The sequence below is a fragment of the Rhinopithecus roxellana genome, chromosome 15 (assembly GCF_007565055.1).
Source record: "Rhinopithecus roxellana isolate Shanxi Qingling chromosome 15, ASM756505v1, whole genome shotgun sequence".
NCBI classification, from domain to species: domain Eukaryota; kingdom Metazoa; phylum Chordata; class Mammalia; order Primates; family Cercopithecidae; genus Rhinopithecus; species Rhinopithecus roxellana.
The window spans coordinates 94,627,392-94,649,439 of record NC_044563.1 but is presented as its reverse complement, the minus strand read 5'-3'; the positions used below and the strand labels follow the sequence as shown (position 1 = coordinate 94,649,439).

General features: G+C 39.6%; 1 protein-coding gene across 3 annotated transcripts in view; it reads right to left on the bottom strand.

The window, feature by feature from the left end:
- Positions 1 to 17,529, bottom strand: part of PDE3B (phosphodiesterase 3B) — a 231,247-nt gene extending 213,718 nt beyond the window's left edge. For all 3 annotated transcript variants that reach the window (XM_010388376.2, XM_030917325.1, XM_030917326.1), the window contains exon 1: positions 15,981 to 17,529. In XM_010388376.2, the coding sequence (XP_010386678.1) occupies positions 15,981 to 16,958 (978 nt within the window). In that variant the 5' untranslated portion in view covers positions 16,959 to 17,529. The remainder of the gene's footprint in view (positions 1 to 15,980) is intronic.
- Between the last annotated feature and the right edge of the window lie 4,519 nt (positions 17,530 to 22,048).

Sequence of the window (22,048 nt, the reverse complement as noted above, 5' to 3'; positions counted from 1 at the left end):
GAACCAGCCTTGCATCCCAGGGATGAAGCCCACTTGATCATGGTGGATAAGCTTTTGGATGTGCTGCTGAATCCGGTTTGCCAGTATTTTATTGAGAATTTTTGCATCAATGAGCCTCCCGGGTTTTACGCCATTCTCCTGCCTCAGCCTCCGGAGTAGCTGGGACTACAGGCGCCCGCCACCTCGCCCGGCTAGTTTTTTGTATTTTTAGTAGAGACGGGGTTTCACCGTGTTAGCCAGGATGGTCTCGATCTCCTGACCTCGTGATCCGCCCGTCTCGGCCTCCCAAAGTGCTGGGATTACAGGCTTGAGCCACCGCGCCCGGCCGTCTTTTTTATTATTTAAAATAAAATCTTCACTTTTTATCTTACATTAAACTCCTAAGAGTAATGGCATTACATGATTCTTCTTCATAGCCCTTATAGCTCCTAGCAGAATGCCCAGTAATGTTGCTGAAGAAATGAATTTTCAGATATTAAAGTTATTTCTATATGGTGCTTATTTTTACAACAAAACCAAACAAAAAAATGACTTACGTAATGATAAACACTGGTATTTAGTAATGTGTATGTAGGTATGTTCCTCTAAAAAAAAAATATTTTCCCATATATTGGTAAAAATTCCTATCCATATTTATTTTTGTCTGCTTTGAACCATCACCATCTAACTGGTAGAAGCTCTTCAGGAGACTTTTTCTGAAAAGTGGAATAAAGTGTTACACTGAAGCAGTAAAGCAAAGTGACTAATACTGACTAGAGTGAGGAAGAGGGTTGGAAGAGTCCCTCTTTTACACACAGTTTCTCTTCTTTCTGTTTCCGTATCTTTTATCTCCCTCTTACCATTCCTGGGGAGGTGCTGCATAGTTAACAACATGCTTAACAGACAGTGTGTGAAGGAAGTATTATGGGTAAAGACATTTGTTTGACTTCCCAGTGTACTTCCAACTCCAAAGTGACAAACTGGAACAAAAAGCTTATAGGACAGTAAATTATGATTGTAGCAGTTGATATTTTTTTTTTTTTCTGGAAGACCAAAGGTTCTTAATCTTTAACTCTGAAACTTTAAAGAAAATAAATCCAAATTACCACCCTTTTAATCACTTTTTAAATTACTCCTTGTATTTTTTCTTTGTTGTCCTAAATATTGATCACTGGTTGAAAGAATTTCCCCTATATAATCCCTTATGGAAAGGATTTGCTTTTTTGCTTAATACCAGTTCCAAGAGAAGTACTGAGACAATAAAAAAGGATTGTCTCATAGACCTAAATTTCAATTAGTTTTACCATTAATTTAGAGAAACTTGGCATAAACTTAAATAATTCAAGGATGAGAATTTCAAATATTAATAATAACAGCCGTTAACAACTAACCTGTTGAAAACTTGCCAGGTGCCAGACACTGTTCCAAGAACTTACAGGTTATTAACTTATTTAATCCTCACAACATTTCATATCACATTTATTTCACATCAACAAGATAGATACTGTTATTACCCCTAATTTATACACAGAGAAACTGGGGTACACAGAAGTTAAATAACTTGTCCAACATTCTGTAAGTAGCAGAGATGACATTTAAACTCAAGTAGTCTAGCTTTACCACTGTGCAATAGTTGACTATCAATGAAAATACCAAAGACAGTAGGAAATTGGGATTCATCTCTACCCACAGTTCTTTTCTTCACTCAAGGTTAACATGGAAATATTGTAAGAAATGACAATAAGTATAACTATAATAACAGATATCCATTGTGAACTCCAAAATGTAAATGATAAATACAAAACAGAAATGCTTAGTTCTTACACTCAGGGAGTTTACATCCCATTTAGAGATGTAAAAGAGGTATCAACCATTCACATGTGAAAACTGGAACATACATTAATCAATAAAGTCAAGCTCTTTATCATTTCTCCCAAACTAGCTCATCTTCCAGTGTTCACTGCATTAGCTAATGACACCACTAAACTTTCAGTCACTAAGACTTTAAGCATCTTCATACCTCCCTTTTCCCTATCACCAGGGCTTTTCCACTCCCACTGTTCTCAGTCTCTCAAACGAAGGATTATAACGGGCTCCCTGCTCCCAATATTTTCATTCTCCGATCTACTTTTCCCATTGTCAAAAATCTCTCTAAACTAAATAAAGCAAATGTCTCTTCTCTTCTGAAAATCTTCCAACATCTTCCACTGAATAAATCAAAAAGTTTAGGATGGCATTCAATATCTTCCATACATTACTCTCAACCAATCTTTCAGTCTTTTCCAGTAACATTCCCACACTAACTCTACACTCCTTACTTTACTAGCTTTCCATTCTGATTTCCACAACAAAGTCATGAACTTTACCAGATGGTTTACCGGTCTCAACGCCTGTCTCTACTTAATCAAGTCTTATATAATATGTCCTTCAAATGCCTCCTCTATAAAGACACTCCTCTGAAAAATTGATCACTCTTTTGCCTTCCGCAAATGGTGCTCTGACTGGAACACAGCAATTACACAATTGTGTCTCACAGTGAGCCAATTTGCACATCTGAGTCTACTAGATATAAACTCCCTAGAGATAGAACCATATCTTACAGATCTTTATATTCCCCCACAGCACCTAGCACACTGAGGTGCTCAAAAAAGGGGGCTAATAACCGAAAGGTTAATTAAGACAGTATAAGAAAAGTATATTAATGTGATAGGAATGAATTAAAGGCATAAATAATATACAAAAGGAATGCTTTCTACTGTAGGTGAATTTGGAAATAGTTATCAATTATATGTGTGTATATACGTGTATGTATATATGTAGACATAGACATTTATGTTATTAGGTATCTACAATTATAAATTTTATCTTCTTGGTGAATTCAGTCTTTTATAATTACATAATGATCATCTTTTTCTCTAGGAAAGTGTTTTCCCAGGTTTTCTGACATTAATATTTTACCAGTTTTATTATAGTGTCTTGTGTCCTTTTTCCATTCTTTTATTTTCAACCTTGATAAATTCTTATGTTTGCAAAGAGTATACAGTCAGAAAATCCAAGTGGACAATCTTTATATTCTTTTCACAAAAGTTTTTGCTTCTATATTTATTGCAATTCGTGGTGGTATCTAGATTTATTTCTATTATCTTTTTACATGCTTTAAGTATTTGTCCTGTTTGCTAGGTTTCCTTTTTTGACCTCCTTTTTTCTCTTATATTACTTATTTGTTCTGCTTTTTTCCCTCAATTCTTTTGTCACATCTATTTGTTTGGAAGCCATTCACACAATATCTATTCTTTCAGCAGTTGAACTAGCTGTGTGTGTGTATGTGTGTGTGTGTGTGTGTAGACAGCTATTGTGTACAAACAAGATTTAAAGTCAAACTCTTAGCCCTCCCCCTTGAAATATAACTTTTTAACATACTCTTCTAATTTCTTCTTTCCAATGTAAATGCTCTTGTTTTCTAGTACTTTAGTTCTAGCCTGTTCTCTTAGAAGGCATTGTTAATAATGTCTTACAATATAAGTGTTTGTTTTTACCTATATTTATCACTAGTATACCTTCTTGATCTCATTCATTTCTTCTGCCTGAGTATGTACTTTCAGTAGTAAAAACTCCCTCAATTTTTCCTTTTCTAAAATTGTTTTAGCTTGCACTTTTCCTAGGGAGATAGTTCTGCGGGGCACTGATTCCTAGTTTGACAGTTATTTTCTCTCAGCACCTGTCGGTTGATATTCCACTGTTTTATGGATTCCACTGTGGCTACTGATAAGTCACCTTTCAGTAAAACTGCCATTCATTCTTTTGGAGGTAATTTCTCTGTTCTGAGCTCTTTTAGTGGTTATCTTTTTCCTTAAGGTTCTGCAATTTTGCAATAACATATGGGTTTCTTTTAATTTATTCGCTTGAGATTCAGTGAGCTTTCTGGACAAAAACTTGGCATTTTTCATCAGTTCTATAAAATGCTATTTTACAGCCATTATCCTTTCAAATGTTTCTTCCTCTCCATTTTGTTATCCCCTTTTCAAACTTCAATTAAGTCCAAGTTATTCTTTACTTCTTATTCTCCAACTCTTCTGATCTATATGACTATTTTTGTGTGTGTTTGGGGATTTTGGGGGGTTTTTCTTGAGACAGAGTCTCACTCTGTCACTCAGGCAGCAGTACAGTAGTACAATCAGAGCTCACTGCAGCCTCGACCTCCCCAGCTCAGGAGATGCTCCCACATTAGCCTCCCAGGTAGCTGCGACTACAGGCTTTCGCCACCATACCCAGCTAATATTTTGTATCTTGTAGAGACAGGTTTTGTCATGTTGCCCAGGCTGGTCTCGAACTTCCAGATTCAAGCCATCTACCCATCTCAGCCTCCCAAAGTGCTGGGATTACAGGCATGAACCACCACACTCGGCCAGTGACAGTTTTTTTAATCACCTGTCCCCCAATCATTTTTCTTCAGGTTTCTATTTTATTTCTTTAATCATAATAAGTGCGTTTTTATATTTCTTATATAATCTGAAGCTTTGGTGGATGTGTTTTTGTTGTGTACTTTTCTTAGGTTCTTATTCATAGTGCCTTGTTTCCTTGCCTGATTTGTGGATTTTTGACTAAGCATTGCTCAATTTCCTTGGGATTTTATCTGTAGGAATTATTTGAGGCCTTGGAGAATCTGAATTTGCTTCTAACCATTGCCTTGGAGCATTACCAACTTGAGGCCAATTTAAATTTTTACTTGAGGTTTCTCGGTCTACATATACAGCACTAATTTTAGGGGTCAAACACTAAATGAAGACCCTGAAGATTTCACAAAAAAAACTATTAGAACAGACAAATTCAGCAAAGCTGCAATATACAAAAATCACCTCATACAAATCAGATGCATACAGTTTTACACTATAAATAATTCAAAAAGGAAATTAAGAAAACGGTTCCATCTGCAACAGCACTGAAAAGAATAAAATGTTCAGGAATAAACCTAACCATGGAGGTGAAAGACTCATACACTGAAAACTATGAAAACGTTGCTGAAATAAATTAATATAAAAATAAATCAAAAGATATCCCATTTTCATGGATGAGAAAACCTATTATTGTTAAGATGCCAGTGCTACTCAAAGCAATCTATAGATTCAAGGCAATCCCTATCAAAATCCCAAAGATGATTATACTAAGTGAAATAAGCAAGCCACAAATAAATACTGTATGATTCCACTTATATGAGGTATCTAAAGTCATCAAATTCATTGAAACATAAAGTCGAATGGTGATTACCAGGGGACAGGAGAAGGCGATTCATTATTTAATGAGTATAGAGTGTTAGTTTTGCAAGATGGAAAAGATAGGCAGATCTGTTTCACAACAATGTAAATATACTTAACACTACTGAACTGCACACTTAAAAATAAAGCACAGAGTAAATTTTACAGTTTTTACTACAATAAAAAATAAACCCCAATGATGTTTTTTGCAGAAACAGAAACATTCATCTTAAAATTCATATGGAATCTCAAAGGACACTCAAACAGCCAAAATAATCTTGAAAAAGAACAAAGTTTGAGGTCTCAAACTTCATGATTTCAAAACTTACTACAAAGATACAATAATCAAAACAGTGTGGTACTGACATAAACACAGACATATAGACCTATGACACAGAACAGAGAGCCTAGAAATAAATCCTCACGTGTACTGTCAAATAATTTTCAACAAAGAAGTCAACACTTTGTTGAAAAGTTATTAAAAGAAGAACATTTTTTTTCAACAAATGGTCTTAGAAAAACTGAATATCTACAGGCAAAAGAATAAAGTTGCACCATTACCTTACACTGTATACAAAAACAAATAAAAATGAATCAAAGACCTAAACATTAGAACTACAACTTTTATAAAACTCCTCAAAGAAAACACAGAAGGAGAGCTTCATTACATTGAATTTGCAGTGATTTCTTTGATATGACACCAAAATCATAGGCAACAAAAGAAAAAGTAGATAAACTTCATCAAAATTGAAAACTTCTGCACATCAATGGACACTAACAATAATGGATATTAAGCCTTATTAGAAAGCCATTATAACTAAGACAGTGTGGTATTAACACAGGATGCATAAACTAACAAATCAAACATAATAGAGCCCAGATACAGTCATATGTATATTGAAATTTGATACAGGACAGAGGCAGCCCTGATGAATGGAGAAAAAATAAACTTTTCAATACATTGTGTTGGCATGACTGGATATCCATATATATAAAAAATGAGATTGAATCTCTACATCACAACACACATATAAATCTAAAAATTAGAAAAACGCAAATTACAATCACAAAGAAATACCATTTCATACCCACTAGACCAGCCAAACTTAAAAGTCAGTAAATAGGAAGCACTGGTTGATAAGAATGTGGATCCAGGGGCATTCTTACTCATTGCCAGCAAAAATACAAATGCATCAATTTATATTCAGCATCTATTTTGAAAAACAATTCAATGTTACATAGCTTTAGTTTTCTGTTTCTACTTGCATTGGTTGAATTGTATCACCCCCCAAAAAAACATGTTGAGTCCTAATCCTCAGTACCTCAGAATGTAATCTTATTAGGAAATAAGGTCTCTATGGGGCAAATCAGGGTGGACCCCAATCCAATATGACCTGGACCCTTAGAAAATTAGAAAATTTAGAAACAAAGACAGACAGGTACAGGGAAAGACTATGTGAACATACAGGGAGAATGCCACATGAAGATGAACAAAGAGATCAGGGTGATGCATCTACAAGTCAAAGATCGCCAGTAAACCACCAGAAGCCAGGAGAAAGACATGGAACAGATTCTCCCTCACAGCCTTCAAAAAGAACCAGCCCTGGAGATAACCTTGATCTTGGACTTCTGGCCTCCAGAACTGTGAGACAATTCATCTCTGCTATTCAAGTCACCTAGTTTGTCGAACCTTGTCATGGCAGCCCTAGCAAACTAATATGCTCCTGTAACAAATTGTTGCAAATTCAAAGGCATAAAATAACACAAATGTATCTTATAGTTCTGCAGGTCAGAAGTCTGATACAGGGCCGGGCGTGGTGGCTCAAGCCTGTAATCCCAGCACTTTGGGAGGCCGAGACGGGCGGATCACGAGGTCAGGAGATCGAGACCATCCTGGCTAACACTGTGAAACCCCGTCTCTACTAAAAAAAAATACAAAAAACTAGCCGGGCGAGGTGGCGGGCACCTGTAGTCCCAGCTACTCGGGAGGCTGAGGCAGGAGAATGGCGTAAACCCGGGAGGCGGAGCTTGCAGTGAGCTGAGATCCAGCCACTGCACTCCAGCCCGGGCGACAGAGCGAGACTCCGTCTCAAAAAAAAAAAAAAAAAAAAAAAAAAGAAGTCTGATACAGGTCTCACTAAACTAAATCAAGATGATAGTGGGGCTTCAAAACTTTCTGGGAGCTCTAGGGAGAAAATCTACTTCCTTACCTTTTTCATCTTCTTAGAGGCTGCCTGCTTTTCTTGGCTCAGGGTCCCCTCCTTCCATCACCAAAGTTAGCAAAGACGGGTTGAGTGAGTTCCTTTCACACTGTATTACTCCAACCCTGCTTCCACTGTCAAATCTTCTCTGATCTCTTCTGCCTCTCTCTTCTACTTTTTAAGGACCCTCATGATTACACTGCACCCACTCAGATAATCCTGGATAATCTCTTCATCTCAAAATCCTTAATCCCATCTCCAAAGTCCATTTTGCCACGTAAGGTAACATATTCTCAAATATGGACATCTTTGGCCAAGATGGGCAGATCAATAGAGCCCAGGAGTTTGAGACATGCCTGGGCAACACAGCGAAACCCTTTCTCTACCAAAAAAGAAAGATATAAAAATTAGCAGGGCATGGTGTCACGCACTGCGGTCCCACCTACTCAGGAGGCTGAAGTGGGAGGACTACCTGAGCCTGCAAGGCAGAGTTTGCAGTAAGGCAAGATCACACATCACTGCACCCTAGCCTGGGCAACAGAGTGAGATGCTCTCAAAAAAAAAAAATACATATTGCTGAATGCAAGTTGTATGAAATTTAAGGAAGAGGTGGCCAAACAACGTACTGTGGCAGATGGAGGAGGAGAAATCTGTAAAGTTACCTGCTAGGTAAATCAATGACAGAAGGAAAGATCTTGGTTGTAAAAGAAAATAAATAAATAAATAAATAAACAAATAAATAAATAAATAACAGTGGGAGATACACTCTTCTGCCCCAAGTTCTAAGAACAGGCTTATAACAACAACCTAAATAAGCGCAGATCAGCTTGTAAATAACAACGTGAACAACAACTCAATGTTATAAACTGTCAGGAACCACCCACAGACAGAATCCAGTTCTCCCAAAGTGTTGTTTACAGCTAAAAGTTTTTCAGTTTCTTTTGTTTAAATTGAAAGCCTTTAAGCAAAGCAGGCAACAGCCAGTTCACTTCCATTCTTCCTACTCTCCTTTTGACCCTCCCCTCTGTCTTCAACATATAAAATAAATGTTATGTAAGTACATGAGTTTGAGACCAGCTGCATCCTTACAAATTACTCTGAAATAACTGTATCAGAAGTTTGTCATCAAGGTCATTATAAACTATGCGATTTTCATGAGTCCCTCTTAACTGACTCTCTCTAGCTTCTCGCCTACCTCCTTTAACCTCCTTTAACCTCCTTTAACCAGAAACACTGCCTTTTCTCATATAATTAGAGATACCTGGCAAAATTAAGTACAGCCTTGGAAAGCTATGATGGAAAGTATACATTCTCCTTGTGGAAAGTAAAAGTGGATTAGGAGTAAAGACCTAGGTTCTAGTCTCTGTTTTCCAAATATCTCACAGAATAACCCTGAGCCAGTATTTTTCTCTCTCTAGAGTTCAATTTATTTTCCTTGTACAACATATAATGAGCAGATTTCAATTAGATAAACTCTGAACCTGTCCTATATTTTATATACCTATACAAACATTTATACTGAAATAGGCTTTTTCGGCAAGTATAAATTCTTGCTTTGGATGGGGTGCAGAAGGCAGAAGAGTGTGCTAGGGAAATAAGCTGACTTGGTAATTGAAAGTGAAAAGAGAAAGAATGAGAGAAGGGCCTGCCACTGAGGAGCATAGTCTGACAACAATGAAAAACAAACTTTATGGTTTTACTTATGCTTACCTTCTACTAGGTGTATAAAAACAAATTATGGAGATGTGACTATCTAATGCACTATAATGAAAATACCCATCAGCACTGCTTCACATGGTTTGTCAACTCTTATTTTTAAATATGGCCCATTCTGCTATATTGGAGTTTTGTTCTCAACTTATATATAAATTTGAGTATCAGTGTACTGTCTAAAGTCTTCCTAATCTTATTTGTTCCTTAAAGGAGATTTCAACAAGTGGAGATGGTAGAATCAAAAGAGAAAAATCCACAACAATGTCAATAACAAGAAGCAGCACAGCTAGAATGTATGTGGGGAGTGAGTGTCCCATTAGTAATAAAATGCTTTTTTTTTTTTTTTTATACTTTAAGTTCTAGGGTACATGTGCATACGTGCAGGTTTGTTACATATGTATACTTATGCCATGTTGGTGTGCTGCACCCATCAACTCGTCAGCACCCATCAATTTATCATTTATATCATGTATAACTCCCCAGTGCAATCCCTCCCTCCTCCCCCCTCCCCATGATAGGCCCCAGTGTGTGATGTTCCCCTTCCCGAGTCCAAGTGATCTCATTGTTCAGTTCCCACCTATGAGTGAGAACATGCGGTGTTTGGTTTTCTCTTCTTGTGATAGTTTGCTAAGAATGATGGTTTCCAGCTGCATCCATGTCCCTACAAAGGACGCAAACTCATCCTTTTTGATGGCTGCATAGTATTCCATGGTGTATATGTGCCACATTTTCTTAATCCAGTCTGTCACAGATGGACATTTGGGTTGATTCCAAGTCTTTGCTATTGTGAATAGTGCCGCAATAAACATACGTGTGCATGTGTCTTTGTAGTAGAATAATTTATAATCCTTTGGGTATATACCCAGTAGTGGAATGGCTGGGTCATATGGTACATCTAGTTCTAGATCCTTGAGGAATTGCCATACTGTTTTCCATAATGGTTGAACTAGTTTACAATCCCACCAACAGTGTAAAAGTGTTCCTATTTCTCCACATCCTCTCCAACAACTGTTGTTTCCTGACTTCTTAATGATTGCCATTCTAACTGGTGTGAGATGGTATCTCATTGTGGTTTTGATTTGCATTTCTCTGATGGCGAGTGATGATGAGCATTTTTTCATGTGTCTGTTGGCTGTATGAATGTCTTCTTTTGAGAAATGTCTGTTCATATCCTTTCCCCACTTTTTGATGGAGTTGTTTGTTTTTTTCTTGTATATTTGTTTGAGTTCTTTGTAGATTCTGGATATTAGCCCTTTGTCAGATGAGTAGGTTGCAAAAATTTTCTCCCATTCTGTAGGTTGCCTGTTTACTCTGATGGTAGTTTCTTTTGCTGTGCAAAAGCTCTTTAGTTTAATTAGATCCCATTTGTCAATTTTGGCTTTTGCTGCCGTTGCTTTTGGTGTTTTAGACATGAAGTCCTTGCCCATGCCTATGTCCTGAATGGTACTACCTAGGTTTTCTTCTAGGGTTTTTATGGTATTAGGTCTAACATTTAAGTCTCTAATCCATCTTGAATTAATCTTCGTATAAGGGGTAAGGAAAGGATCCAGTTTCAGCTTTCTACTTATGGCTAGCCAATTTTCCCAGCACCATTTATTAAATAGGGAATCCTTTCCCCATTTCTTGTTTCTCTCAGGTTTGTCAAAGATCAGATGGTTGTAGATGTGTGGTATAATTTCTGAGGACTCTGTTCTGTTCCATTGGTCTATATCTCTGTTTTGGTACCAGTACCATGCTGTTTTGGTTACTGTAGCCTTGTAGTATAGTTTGAAGTCAGGTAGCGTGACGCCTCCAGCTTTGTCCTTTTGACTTAGGATTGTCTTGGCAATGCGGGCTCTTTTTTGGTTCCATATGAACTTTAAAGCCGTTTTTTCCAATTCTGTGAAGAAACTCATTGGTAGCTTGATGGGGATGGCATTGAATCTATAAATAACCTTGGGCAGTATGGCCATTTTCACGATATTGATTCTTCCTATCCATGAGCATGGTATGTTCTTCCATTTGTTTGTGTCCTCTTTGATTTCACTGAGCAGTGGTTTGTAGTTCTCCTTGAAGAGGTCCTTTGCATCCCTTGTAAGCTGGATTCCTAGGTATTTTATTCTCTTTGAAGCAATTGTGAATGGAAGTTCATTCCTGATTTGGCTCTCTGCTTGTCTGTTACTGGTGTATAAGAATGCTTGTGATTTTTGCACATTAATTTTGTATCCTGAGACTTTGCTGAAGTTGCTTATCAGCTTAAGGAGATTTTGGGCTGAGACAATGGGATTTTCTAAATATACAATCATGTCATCTGCAAACAGGGACAATTTGACTTCTTCTTTTCCTAACTGGATACCCTTGATTTCTTTCTCTTGCCTGATTGCCCTAGCCAGAACTTCCAACACTATGTTGAATAGGAGTGGTGAGAGAGGGCATCCCTGTCTTGTGCCAGTTTTCAAAGGGAATTTTTCCAGTTTTTGCCCATTCAGAATGATATTAGCTGTGGGTTTGTCATAAACAGCTCTTATTATTTTGAGGTACGTTCCATCAATACCGAATTTATTGAGCGTTTTTAGCATGAAGGGCTGTTGAATTTTGTCAAAAGCCTTTTCTGCATCTATTGAGATAATCATGTGGTTCTTGTCTTTGGTTCTGTTTATATGCTGGATTACGTTTATTGATTTGCGAATGTTGAACCAGCCTTGCATCCCAGGGATGAAGCCCACTTGATCATGGTGGATAAGCTTTTTGATGTGCTGCTGAATCCGGTTTGCCAGTAATAAAATGCTTTTTTAAAAAATAAAACAAAAAATGGCAAAGAGCAGATTATGAAGGACTTTGCAAGCAAGGGTCAAGGGCATGAACAGTATCCTGTGGACAATGAAAAACCATAAGAGATTTTTTTATTTTATTTTTTTTTTTTTTGAGACGGAGTCTCGCTCTGTCACCCAGGCTGGAGTGCAGTGGCCGGATCTCAGCTCACTGCACGCTCCGCCTCCCGGGTTTATGCCATTCTCCTGCCTCAGCCTCCCGAGTAACTGGGACTACAGGCGCCCGCCTCGTCGCCCGGCTAGTTTTTTGTATTTTTTTAGTAGAGACGGGGTTTCACCATGTTAGCCAGGATGGTCTCGATCTCCTGACCTCATGATCCGCCCGTCTCGGCCTCCCAAAGTGCTGGGATTACAGGCTTGAGCCACCGCGCCCGGCCTGAAAAACCATAAGACATTTTTAAAACAGAGCGGGTGACTCTATCAAATCTGTGTTTTTGAAAAATAACCCTAACGGCAGAGTACATACTATATTTACAAAATAAAGTATAAAATTATTATGTAGGCTGATATTTTACCACAAAATAGTAACATGAAATTGGAATAAAATGCTCACTCATTGAAGCCATAAAATAAATTTCACAAATACTACAGTATTCTTAAAGAAATTAACAGGGGATTATGCCTTGCAAATTCGTTAGGTGAGTAAATAATCACACTTTTAAAAAACTCTCTTTCTTAAGTTCTCATACTACACATATATACCTTTTTCAAATAAAATTAACACTTTAAGTAATATTTATGGGCATTAGGGCCACGGAATTTTTAAATATTTACCTAACCATTTAGAAAGCACTTAGCATTAAAGGTATAGAAAAATATCTCACACACTAACTTATGCCTTTCAAAACCTTGTATTTACCTACTCAAACACAAAATGATCTCATTGAAAAGCTGAAAACTGCACTGTAGAATATGCAATTAAAATGGCACAGAAATGTAGCTTGTTCAATTCTGCTCAAAGCTTCTATGCAGATGACTAATTTTTTTTAACTTCCTATTAGTTTCTGCTGATTCTTGGCAGATAAGACTACAAACTCAGTGCTTCTTTCCATTAACCCACCAAAGCAGAACACCATCAACAGTAACTAGATTTGGGTTTCAAATCTCTAAATGCTTTGCCAAAAAAAAAAAGCCCTTAGTTAAGAACTGAACTGACACATATAGCATTTAAATCAAATATTATAAATCTAATTATAAAATCAAATGTTTTACAAACATGCCATTATTTTTCAACACAGTAATATAACATCCCAAAAGTTAAAAACTACTTTAAATCTATTATTCTACAATTAAAAACATTTCTATTGATAGACGTTTAAGTGGCTTTCAAAGAGGTTAATAAAAATTTTTAAATTCCTAAGGAAATGAAAATGTTATAATTTTATTACCATCCTAAAAATGAACCCCCATATACTTTTTTAAAGTTCTATCCAAAACATACAGGATATTTGCTCATCTTTTCCAATTACTATACTTGGAAAGCATAGGTTAGTAAGGTCAACATTCAACATTTAAGTAAAACTGCAAGAATTACTGGTTTGTGACATCTTATAGTTTTATTTCTACCTTACCAAAAGTGTAAACTAAAAGAATTTAATTTTAGAAATGGAAGGTATTATATAATTTAATTTTAGAATTAGAAGGTATTACAGAATTCATCTACTAGAATCCCTTAATTTGACAGGATGCTAAGATTCAGAAAGGTTCACTGACTTTTCCTAAATTAAACAGTTAAGCCAAAACTCCTCAATCCTCTGCCTATGAATCCAGGACATTTTCCCCTATGACAGGTCCTATCTAAAATCTTTTCATCTTCCTTTACTTTCTGAAACAAGAAAGTGTTTTTACCACTGTCATATACAACACTTTGAAAATTAGAAAAATCTCCTGATCTTTTACTTCCATAAAAGTACTGATTTCCTCTCAAAATATTTAACATAATATATATGCAAACAAAAAGCACAAATTCACTGTTAGACTTCAGGAACAAGCAAAAATAAAAATTCTTGCTATGACAGTATCTGCTAGGTTAAAAATACTCTTTTCTAGCAATGTCAAAATAGAATTATTTTGTGGACACTGAATATTAGGTAGGCATGTATAAACGCTGAACTATTCACATATACTTTAAGTGTGCAAAAATGTTCCTATTAAAAGTAGAATGTGAATAAGGATTTTCTGCACTAAGAAAATACACCCTTTTTAGAAGCACAAATTGTATTTTCCTCTAATATAAACAATAATTGAAGCTACCTGGTACTTAACACTGCACCTAAAGGTTGGAAAAGGTTGCTGTGATGGAAAGAGCACCACACAAGGATTAAGAAATCTAGACATTTTCCACTTACAAAAGGACAGACAGAATTACCACCACCAACAAATTACAATTAAAATATGTTAAACTGTAACTGTTAAGTTCAGGAAATTGCCCACAAAAGTGATGAAACTGCTAAAACAATTTTCCAGTGTTAAAAAATGCAATGTGTTCACATTTGGTCAAAATTCAAATATTAATTCCATTCTATGAAAATAGTTGATACTACTTTGTTCCATAATAAATCCTCTCAAAACAATTTTTCTTCCAACACACATTTTCCTAAAGTACTGTCTATTACCACTGGTAGTAAACTGAGAAAACGAAAGGTATAACAAAACTTTTTCAAGAGGTTGACCACAGAAGTGGCCTCTGAAGCCAATTCAAGAAGCAAAGTATTGTGTCATTGGAACACTACAGATCAGTGTTCAACATGTCATAAAATCAATGTAGTAGCTTAGAAAATATTTCGAAGAGAAGACAGACAAGAAGTGAAGGAAGAGAACAGAAAAGAAGAGAGAAGAATGCATCAAATGCATTAAGGACAAGGAACTTTTGTCTCCAACATATTGGCTCCCAGTGTAAAGCGTATCACTAATCCAAAAATTCTGAAAACCTATGGTTACGCTCTTACTCTCCTACTGAAAACCACTATACTTACCAGTTAGTTGTGCAGAACACAGCATTGAAAACTGAAATATCTAATCAAATCCCAGAACTACCACTTACTAGACATGTGAAGTTGCATTACCTCTATAAGCCTAGATTTCTCATCTCTAGAGGTTAATGGCACCAGCCAAACACCGTTCTTGTGAGGATTTGAGACAGTATGTGTAAAATGTTTTGCACTTCATAAATCCTCAATAATAGTAGCTATACTTATTGAGTTTCTTGTTGATGTGGAACAGGTAGGTTTTCCAATGCTACATAAAGATGTAATCTCATTTGCTGATGATTTCAATCCCTTTAAAAAAACGAAACTATGTAAACCTATGGGGAAAAAATAGGTTTTTTTCTATTGGCATCTTTCCAGGAATTACCAAGTTTAAAGTTTAAACTGTTAAAACATTCTCCTAATTATGCAACAAATACAAAGAACACTGAATTAGTCCGTAAAAAATCATATTCACCTATACTGCTGTCTTTTCATTTAAATTACTCTCATTTGCAAAGCTCATCACTGTTCTTCTAACGATAAAATCTCAGATTTTTCCTCATGGTTTTCAATAACGAAACCACACTGATTAAAACTCACAGATGTATCCTCTCATTCTAAAGGCTGTATGTTGTATTTGGGCAGGCATCATTGTAACAGCAAACACATAAATGGCAGCAAAAAGACACACATCAGAGTATGCCAAAAGCGGGAGTAGTCAATCTATTCAACCACAAATGATTCACCTCATTCTTCTGCGAACTCATCTATTGCATATACAATCCTTAAAAAGTGTCATGTGATTAGCGGGCTATTTGATTTCTATTCAATGACAAAAGGCACTTGCTTCTGCATTTTTAAAAGGCTTCCTGTATTTTAAGAATCTTTTCCAGAATAAAACATTGTTTCCTCCCCCTCCCCCCCGGCCCCCCCCCCACACACCCTTTTTCCATTCTGAAAGTTAACATGCTTTCAAATAAGCGAACTCAACTCGGAAACTGCAGCGGTAAACCCGAACCCTCTCACATCCCAGACCTCGCTTTCCAGCCAACATACCTGTTCTCTCGAAATACAAGGCAACGAAGGTCTCCTGAAAATTTTGCAACTGCCATAGTAACTTGCTGCAGTTTCTCCTAGCGACACGCAGCTGGACCTCCTCCGGGGTCGGATCACAGGCACTTTTTCTTCGGCGGCACTGGACAGCCGAGGATGAAGAGGCGCTTCCCTGATTTGAAAGAAGTGATCCAACGCCAGGGCCAGCAGGCAGCCAGCGCCCCCCACAAGGCCGGAAAGCAGCGGCCTGAGAGCGGAGGGCAGCGACCCGAGGCTGGTGAAGGAGACCCACCAGACGAAGCTGGCCAGGAGCAGCACCAGGATGCAGTGCCGGAGCCGCAGAGGGTGCGCGAGCGTCAGCAGCAGCCCCACGCAGCTCAGCACCAGCAGCAACCTGCCCGCCGCCGCCTCCGGGGGCGTGTGCGTGGCCGGGGACCCTGCGTCGCCATCCCCCCAAGGCCAGAACCACCACTGCCACACCAAGAAGTCCCCCAGGTAACAGCAGGCGGGCAGCGCCAGCAGCCACCAGGAGCCGCCGCTCCGGCCCGGGCCGGGTCCCCGCTTGGTCCGGGTGAGGAAGCAGGTGAGGAAGAAGAAGGCACAGGCGATGCTAAAGAGGGGGCTGAGGCTGTGCGAACACACGCTCAGCAGCGTCCGCAGCCAGGCGGCCCCGGCAGCCCAGCTCTCGGGTTCCGCGCCCAGCAGCAGGGCGAGGACAAAGGCAGCCAGGGCGCCCAGCGAGAGGCGCGCCCGGCAGAAGGGGGAGCCGCGCCGCGGCTGCTGGGGGGAGGCCGGCGGCGGCCGCAGCTCCACGTTGCAGAAGCGGCAGAGGTGGAAGAAGAAGCCGCGCGGAGGGTCCTGCCGCAAGGGGCTCACGCAACTCTTCACGTAGCCGTTCCTCAGACTCTCGGGGGGCGAGCCAGCCCCATCCGGCTGCTGCAGGGACCGCATGGCTTTGGCGTCTCGCTCGTCCCTCCTCATGGCTGAGGCCAGGGGTGGCCACGGGACTCAGCACACCCCGCTCCTACCGTAGCGGCCGCTCGCGTTCCCAGACCCCAGCCCCTGCGTTCGGGGCGTCCCTCGACTCAACCCGTCAGGGCTGCGCCCGCCGCCACGGCCCGCAGTCCCCACCGCGCGGACTGAGGAGCGGCGGAGTCCGGGACATGCTGGCTGAGGAGAGGGGCAGAAGGGGCTTCTCTCCAGGACCAGTTTGGCTGCCGCCTCCTTTTCCCTTGGGCACCTCTCGGGACTGGAGACTCGGTGTCGCCTCCCAGCTCCGCTGGCTGCAACAGTTACCTCACGGCCCCAGCCTGGTCCGTTGGGCGCGCGAGCGGCGGGCGGGCGCTCCTCCCCCGCGGCTGTCGCGGCCGGGCGCGCGCCCGGCGCGCGCTCGCGCCTTGTCCCGCCGCCACCCGCGCCGCCGTCGCCCAACAGGGACGCGAGCCGGGACCCCGCCGACCCAGCGTGCCCGGGCCGAGGTGAGCGCGGCGGCGGCAGTCCGAAGACCGGCCGGGACTAAGAGAGAAGGACGAGGTCTTCTTCGGATGGGAGGGGCAAGCCCGCCATCCTGGGACCCCAGGCGTGCAGGTTCTCTTTGAGGGTAAGTCACAGACACCCAGCCAGAATCCCACAGGTCACTACTGGGGTCGTCGGGAAAGAGGGCGTTTGTGGTTCCCAAGGGGTGTGCTTAGTGGGGATGGTGAGCTAAGTGTGGGAGGGGCGGGGCGCAGTCTCTGACCTCAGCCTCGTTCAGGGTGAGTCCTCAGACTGTGACCAAATGAAGGCCAGCCAACACCAAGGCCATGGCGAAGAAACCCTCATCACTGTGGCTAGATCTGGCCTTCAGAGCAACGTGGATTCTTGGGCCACGCAGCAGGCCCAGGATCCTTGCAGTGGCTCTTAGAGAGGAACGTGTACGTGGAGTGCACTCTGGGAGCACTCCAGGTACACGTTCTTAAGGGTTGCTCAAGAACCATCTTCACAGACAAGGAACCAACGTCTCGCCTTCCATTTTTCACCCTTGCCATATGTATCTACTGGTTCACATCCTGTATCCCCTTCCACACAGCACAAATTTGCTGTCGCAATTGGTCTTTGCAAATTGAAGGCTTTTTCACTGTAACATGTTCCAGATGGGGAGCCGGGAGAACTAGGAATCCTCTCCAAGACCACTCCCCAGTTTGGATCAGCTGGCCTTGAAGGAAGCCCAATAAGATGCTATTTGTGAAGTACTGGTGAAACTAGCAACATTAGGAAACACAGACTTGAAAGTGAGAAGAAAAGAACTTTGCTACACCAAAGAAACTGCTCTGGAATCTAACCAATCATAACCGCCTTAGAGAGTGAACTGTGTTTCCCTCCCTAAGCTGTCACTTCAACCTCATGACCGTACTGCATTTCTCAACGAGCTAATTTCACATTTTTCTAGAGAGATGAGAAACCTTGCTGTGTGGTAAATCCCACAAACAGGCCCATTTTTCACCAATTAATCTCTGCCCACAGCCATGACCTAAAACAGACCCATTTTCGTATATGGTCGTAGTTCACATGCACAGCAAAAGTCACTGAGAAATTAGCACAAGAATATAAACAAAATGAAAAAGTTCCAGAATTCCCTTTCCTTTGCTTTTCCTTTTCTAATGGATTACCCAAATGCTTGTCCTAAAAGATAAAAATTCAAAAGGTCTTTTTATCCCCATGACAATTAAAAGAAAAAAATGTTAATTTCAGCAAAACTCAGGAAATACATTTTTTATATGATGTGCATAGAACTCATTACCACCAGTTGAAGATTAAAGTAAAAAACAGTGGATACATTTTGAGTTTGTACAGAAGGGCATGACAAAACTAGCACCAGCATTATTGAAATTCCCGTTATAAATTCCATAGGAAATAATAAATTGATTTGGAGATTAGAACAAATTCAGATTAAAAGGTGTGTGTGTGTGCGCTTGTGCGTGTGTGTGCATTTAATCTGAAGTTGTCATCTAAGGTAGGATTGGCATATGGTCAATAACGGTAGGGGAGTAGAAATCCAGTTTTGTGAGTTTTTGTCTGGGCCTAGCCATTCATACCCTGACATTAAGCAATCCTATAACTCTTATTGGCCTTGTTCTTCTCAAATGTAAAATGAAGCAATTAATTTAGATAACCTTTGAAATCCCTTCTAGTCTTAAAAAGCTCTGATTTCTGTATGCCAAAGATACATAGGCATCCTTAAGACTCACCTTTCAGGTTGCCAATAGTATAATAAGAGTAAGAGCCAAGAGCAAACTTTTATATTATTTATACTACCAAACTAAACCAAACTCTCAGTGTTGACAAGTAAAAATAAAGAGATTGTATCAAAAGACTGTTTTCTGAAAAATCCAAAGCTCTCCTCACAAAATTGTCTTCTCAATTCTCTAGCCTTCTTTTAGCTGTCATTCAGGTTTTTATAAGGCTACAAGCCCAACTCTTTCGATAACCCATAATCAGAGTGCATCTCTCTGAAGGCCAGCCTAGCACCTGAGAGATTTCTAAAATAAAATGTAAGGACGTGACCAAAGACCATCAGAAGTTTACTTAACTAAAAATATGCACAAAAAGAATGAGCTAGCTATGTTTATAGCAGCTCCCTTCTCTGTTTACAGTCTTTGTCAAAGATTATTACTAGGCCGCATTTCTTAAGAGGTCAAATTATTTAATTATTCCCTTGCCAAACTTAAACAACCAATAAAATACTTAGTTCTTTAGGTTCAAGAATTTATGACCGTTATCTGTCATGAAAAAAAAACTAAAGTCACAGTATACCTTTGACTTTTCCCAGCGCTTTGACTTTTCCCAGCGCTTTACCCCAGCCTCATTTTACCTGACTTTGCCTTCCCTCACATCTTTTTTTTCTTTTTTAGTTATTATTATACTTTAAGTTCTGGGATACACGTGCAGAACATGCAGATTTATTACATAGGTATACACGTGCCGTGGTGGTTTGCTAACGCCGTCATCTACATTAGGTGCCTTACCTCACGTTTTGACCCATGATCTCTCCACTTCTTAATGAATCTCTCCCCTCTCCTGGTTTACCATGACATGGGATCCTGGGTCTTACCACCCCACTCCCAAGTCATTTTAGGACAATGCAAGCCCCTGTGTATTTCTTTTTTTCTAATTTCTCAGGATAAAGTGGTCTGACACATTTTAAATATCAAAGAAACTCAGAAATAGGCAGTAAATTAACCAGTATCATTGAGATTCCACATTTATAAAACTAGAGTCATCCCTGAAGATACATGCAAAACCTTATAAGGTTTTTCAAAGAATTAAATAATTAACATGTACAACCTTATATTTAAAAGTAAAAATGGACAAGCTTTTCTCTAGCATAAAAAAGATCATTGTTTTCCGTGTGCAGTGGCAACTCTGTTGCCTAAGTATGTTAACAATACCTGTGTTCCTTCCAGCTAATACTCATCTCAGAATCTGAGCCTCATTTTGACTGACTCTTTTAGTTCCTTTCAATAAGTAGCTATTTAGTTCCCACTATACGCCGGAGCTTTGTGCTAAATGCTATTTAAGAGATAGAACCTCTGCACATAGACTATTAAATAGCACAAAAGAATAAATATGTGATTAAGAACTGTTGAGAACGGCTGGGCGTGGTGGCTCAAGCCTGTAATCCCAGCACTTTGGGATGCCAAGACGGGCGGATCACAAGGTCAGAAGTTCGAGACCATCCTGGCTAACACAGTGAAACCCCATCTCTTCTAAAAAAAAATACAAGAAACTAGCCGTCTCTACTAAAAAAATACAAGAAACTAGCCGGGCATGGTGGTGGGTGCCTGTAGTCCCAGCTACTTGGGAGGCTGAGGCAGGGCGTAAACCCCAGAGGCAGAGCTTGCGGCGAGCTGATATACGGCCACTGCATCCAGCCTGGGCGACAGAGCGAGACTCCGTCTCAAAAAACAAAAAAAAACAAAAAAAAAGAACTGTTGGGAACAATGTATTAGGACTATTAAAAAAAGAAAATCATTTTCTTCTAGGGTGCCCCCACTGTGTAGTTGTCTCAGCTTTTTCTCACAGTTTCTCATTTTTGTAGTTCCTTTTCTGTCTCTTACAGTCTTCCTTCTTTCTCTCCCCAGCATCTGTCCAGATGGCTGTCTTCTGATCTCTCTCCTCTTTCCCCTGACCTCTTTCATATCTGTATTATATTCCCTAACTTCTTTTACTTCTTCAGTTTTCCTACGTACCATCTCCCCTCCACCAGCATTTAATCTGTCTCCATTAATGAATGCATTCATTCATTCAGTATTTATTATGTGCCCGGTGTGCTAGATGACAAAGACATAATGGTGAAGATGTGGTTCCTTAGTCATGAGAGCAAGACAGTAAGAAGACTATTACAGGCCATTGTAACAGGAGCTGTGATACAGAGGTAATAATCCTCAGTGTACTCTGCGATCTCAGGAACCCAGACTACAGTAGGAGTAGCAGGTAAAGAGTAATTCTCTGCAGGACTCAGAGAAACTGATTTCTAGGCTTGATATTAAAAGGTAAATGGAAGTTACCTAAGTAAAGTAAGGAGAAAAAATAATCCGGGCAAAGGAAGCAAGCAGTGCAAAAATCTAGAGCAATGCAACTATAGTGCATTTGGATAACTCAAGTATCCTATGGCTTAAGTGTAAGGTATGATGGGACTACAGAGATGGTGTGGCCCTACTAATGGAACTGGAGTTTGTTATCGTTCATTACATAAAGGTTTATGTTCTTTTATCATATTTGCTTATTTACATGGCTACCTCTGCAATATATTCTTCAAACAAGAATTCTCTCTTATTCAATCTTAGCTCAATCTTCATGCCTAACCCAATACTTAACCTATAGCAAGTCCTCAGAATTTTTCAGGTGTGTTGATACTTCTCAAAACTATTTTAATAAATCAGACTTTAACTGTACTTCCTTTGATTTTTAGCTTTATTAGTCAATGACTTTTAATAGAAAACTCAGAATATAATAGAAAAAAACTTTTCATACTGTAATTTTAAAATATTTTTAACATTAATTTGCACCAGATCACTAAAAGAACCCTTTTT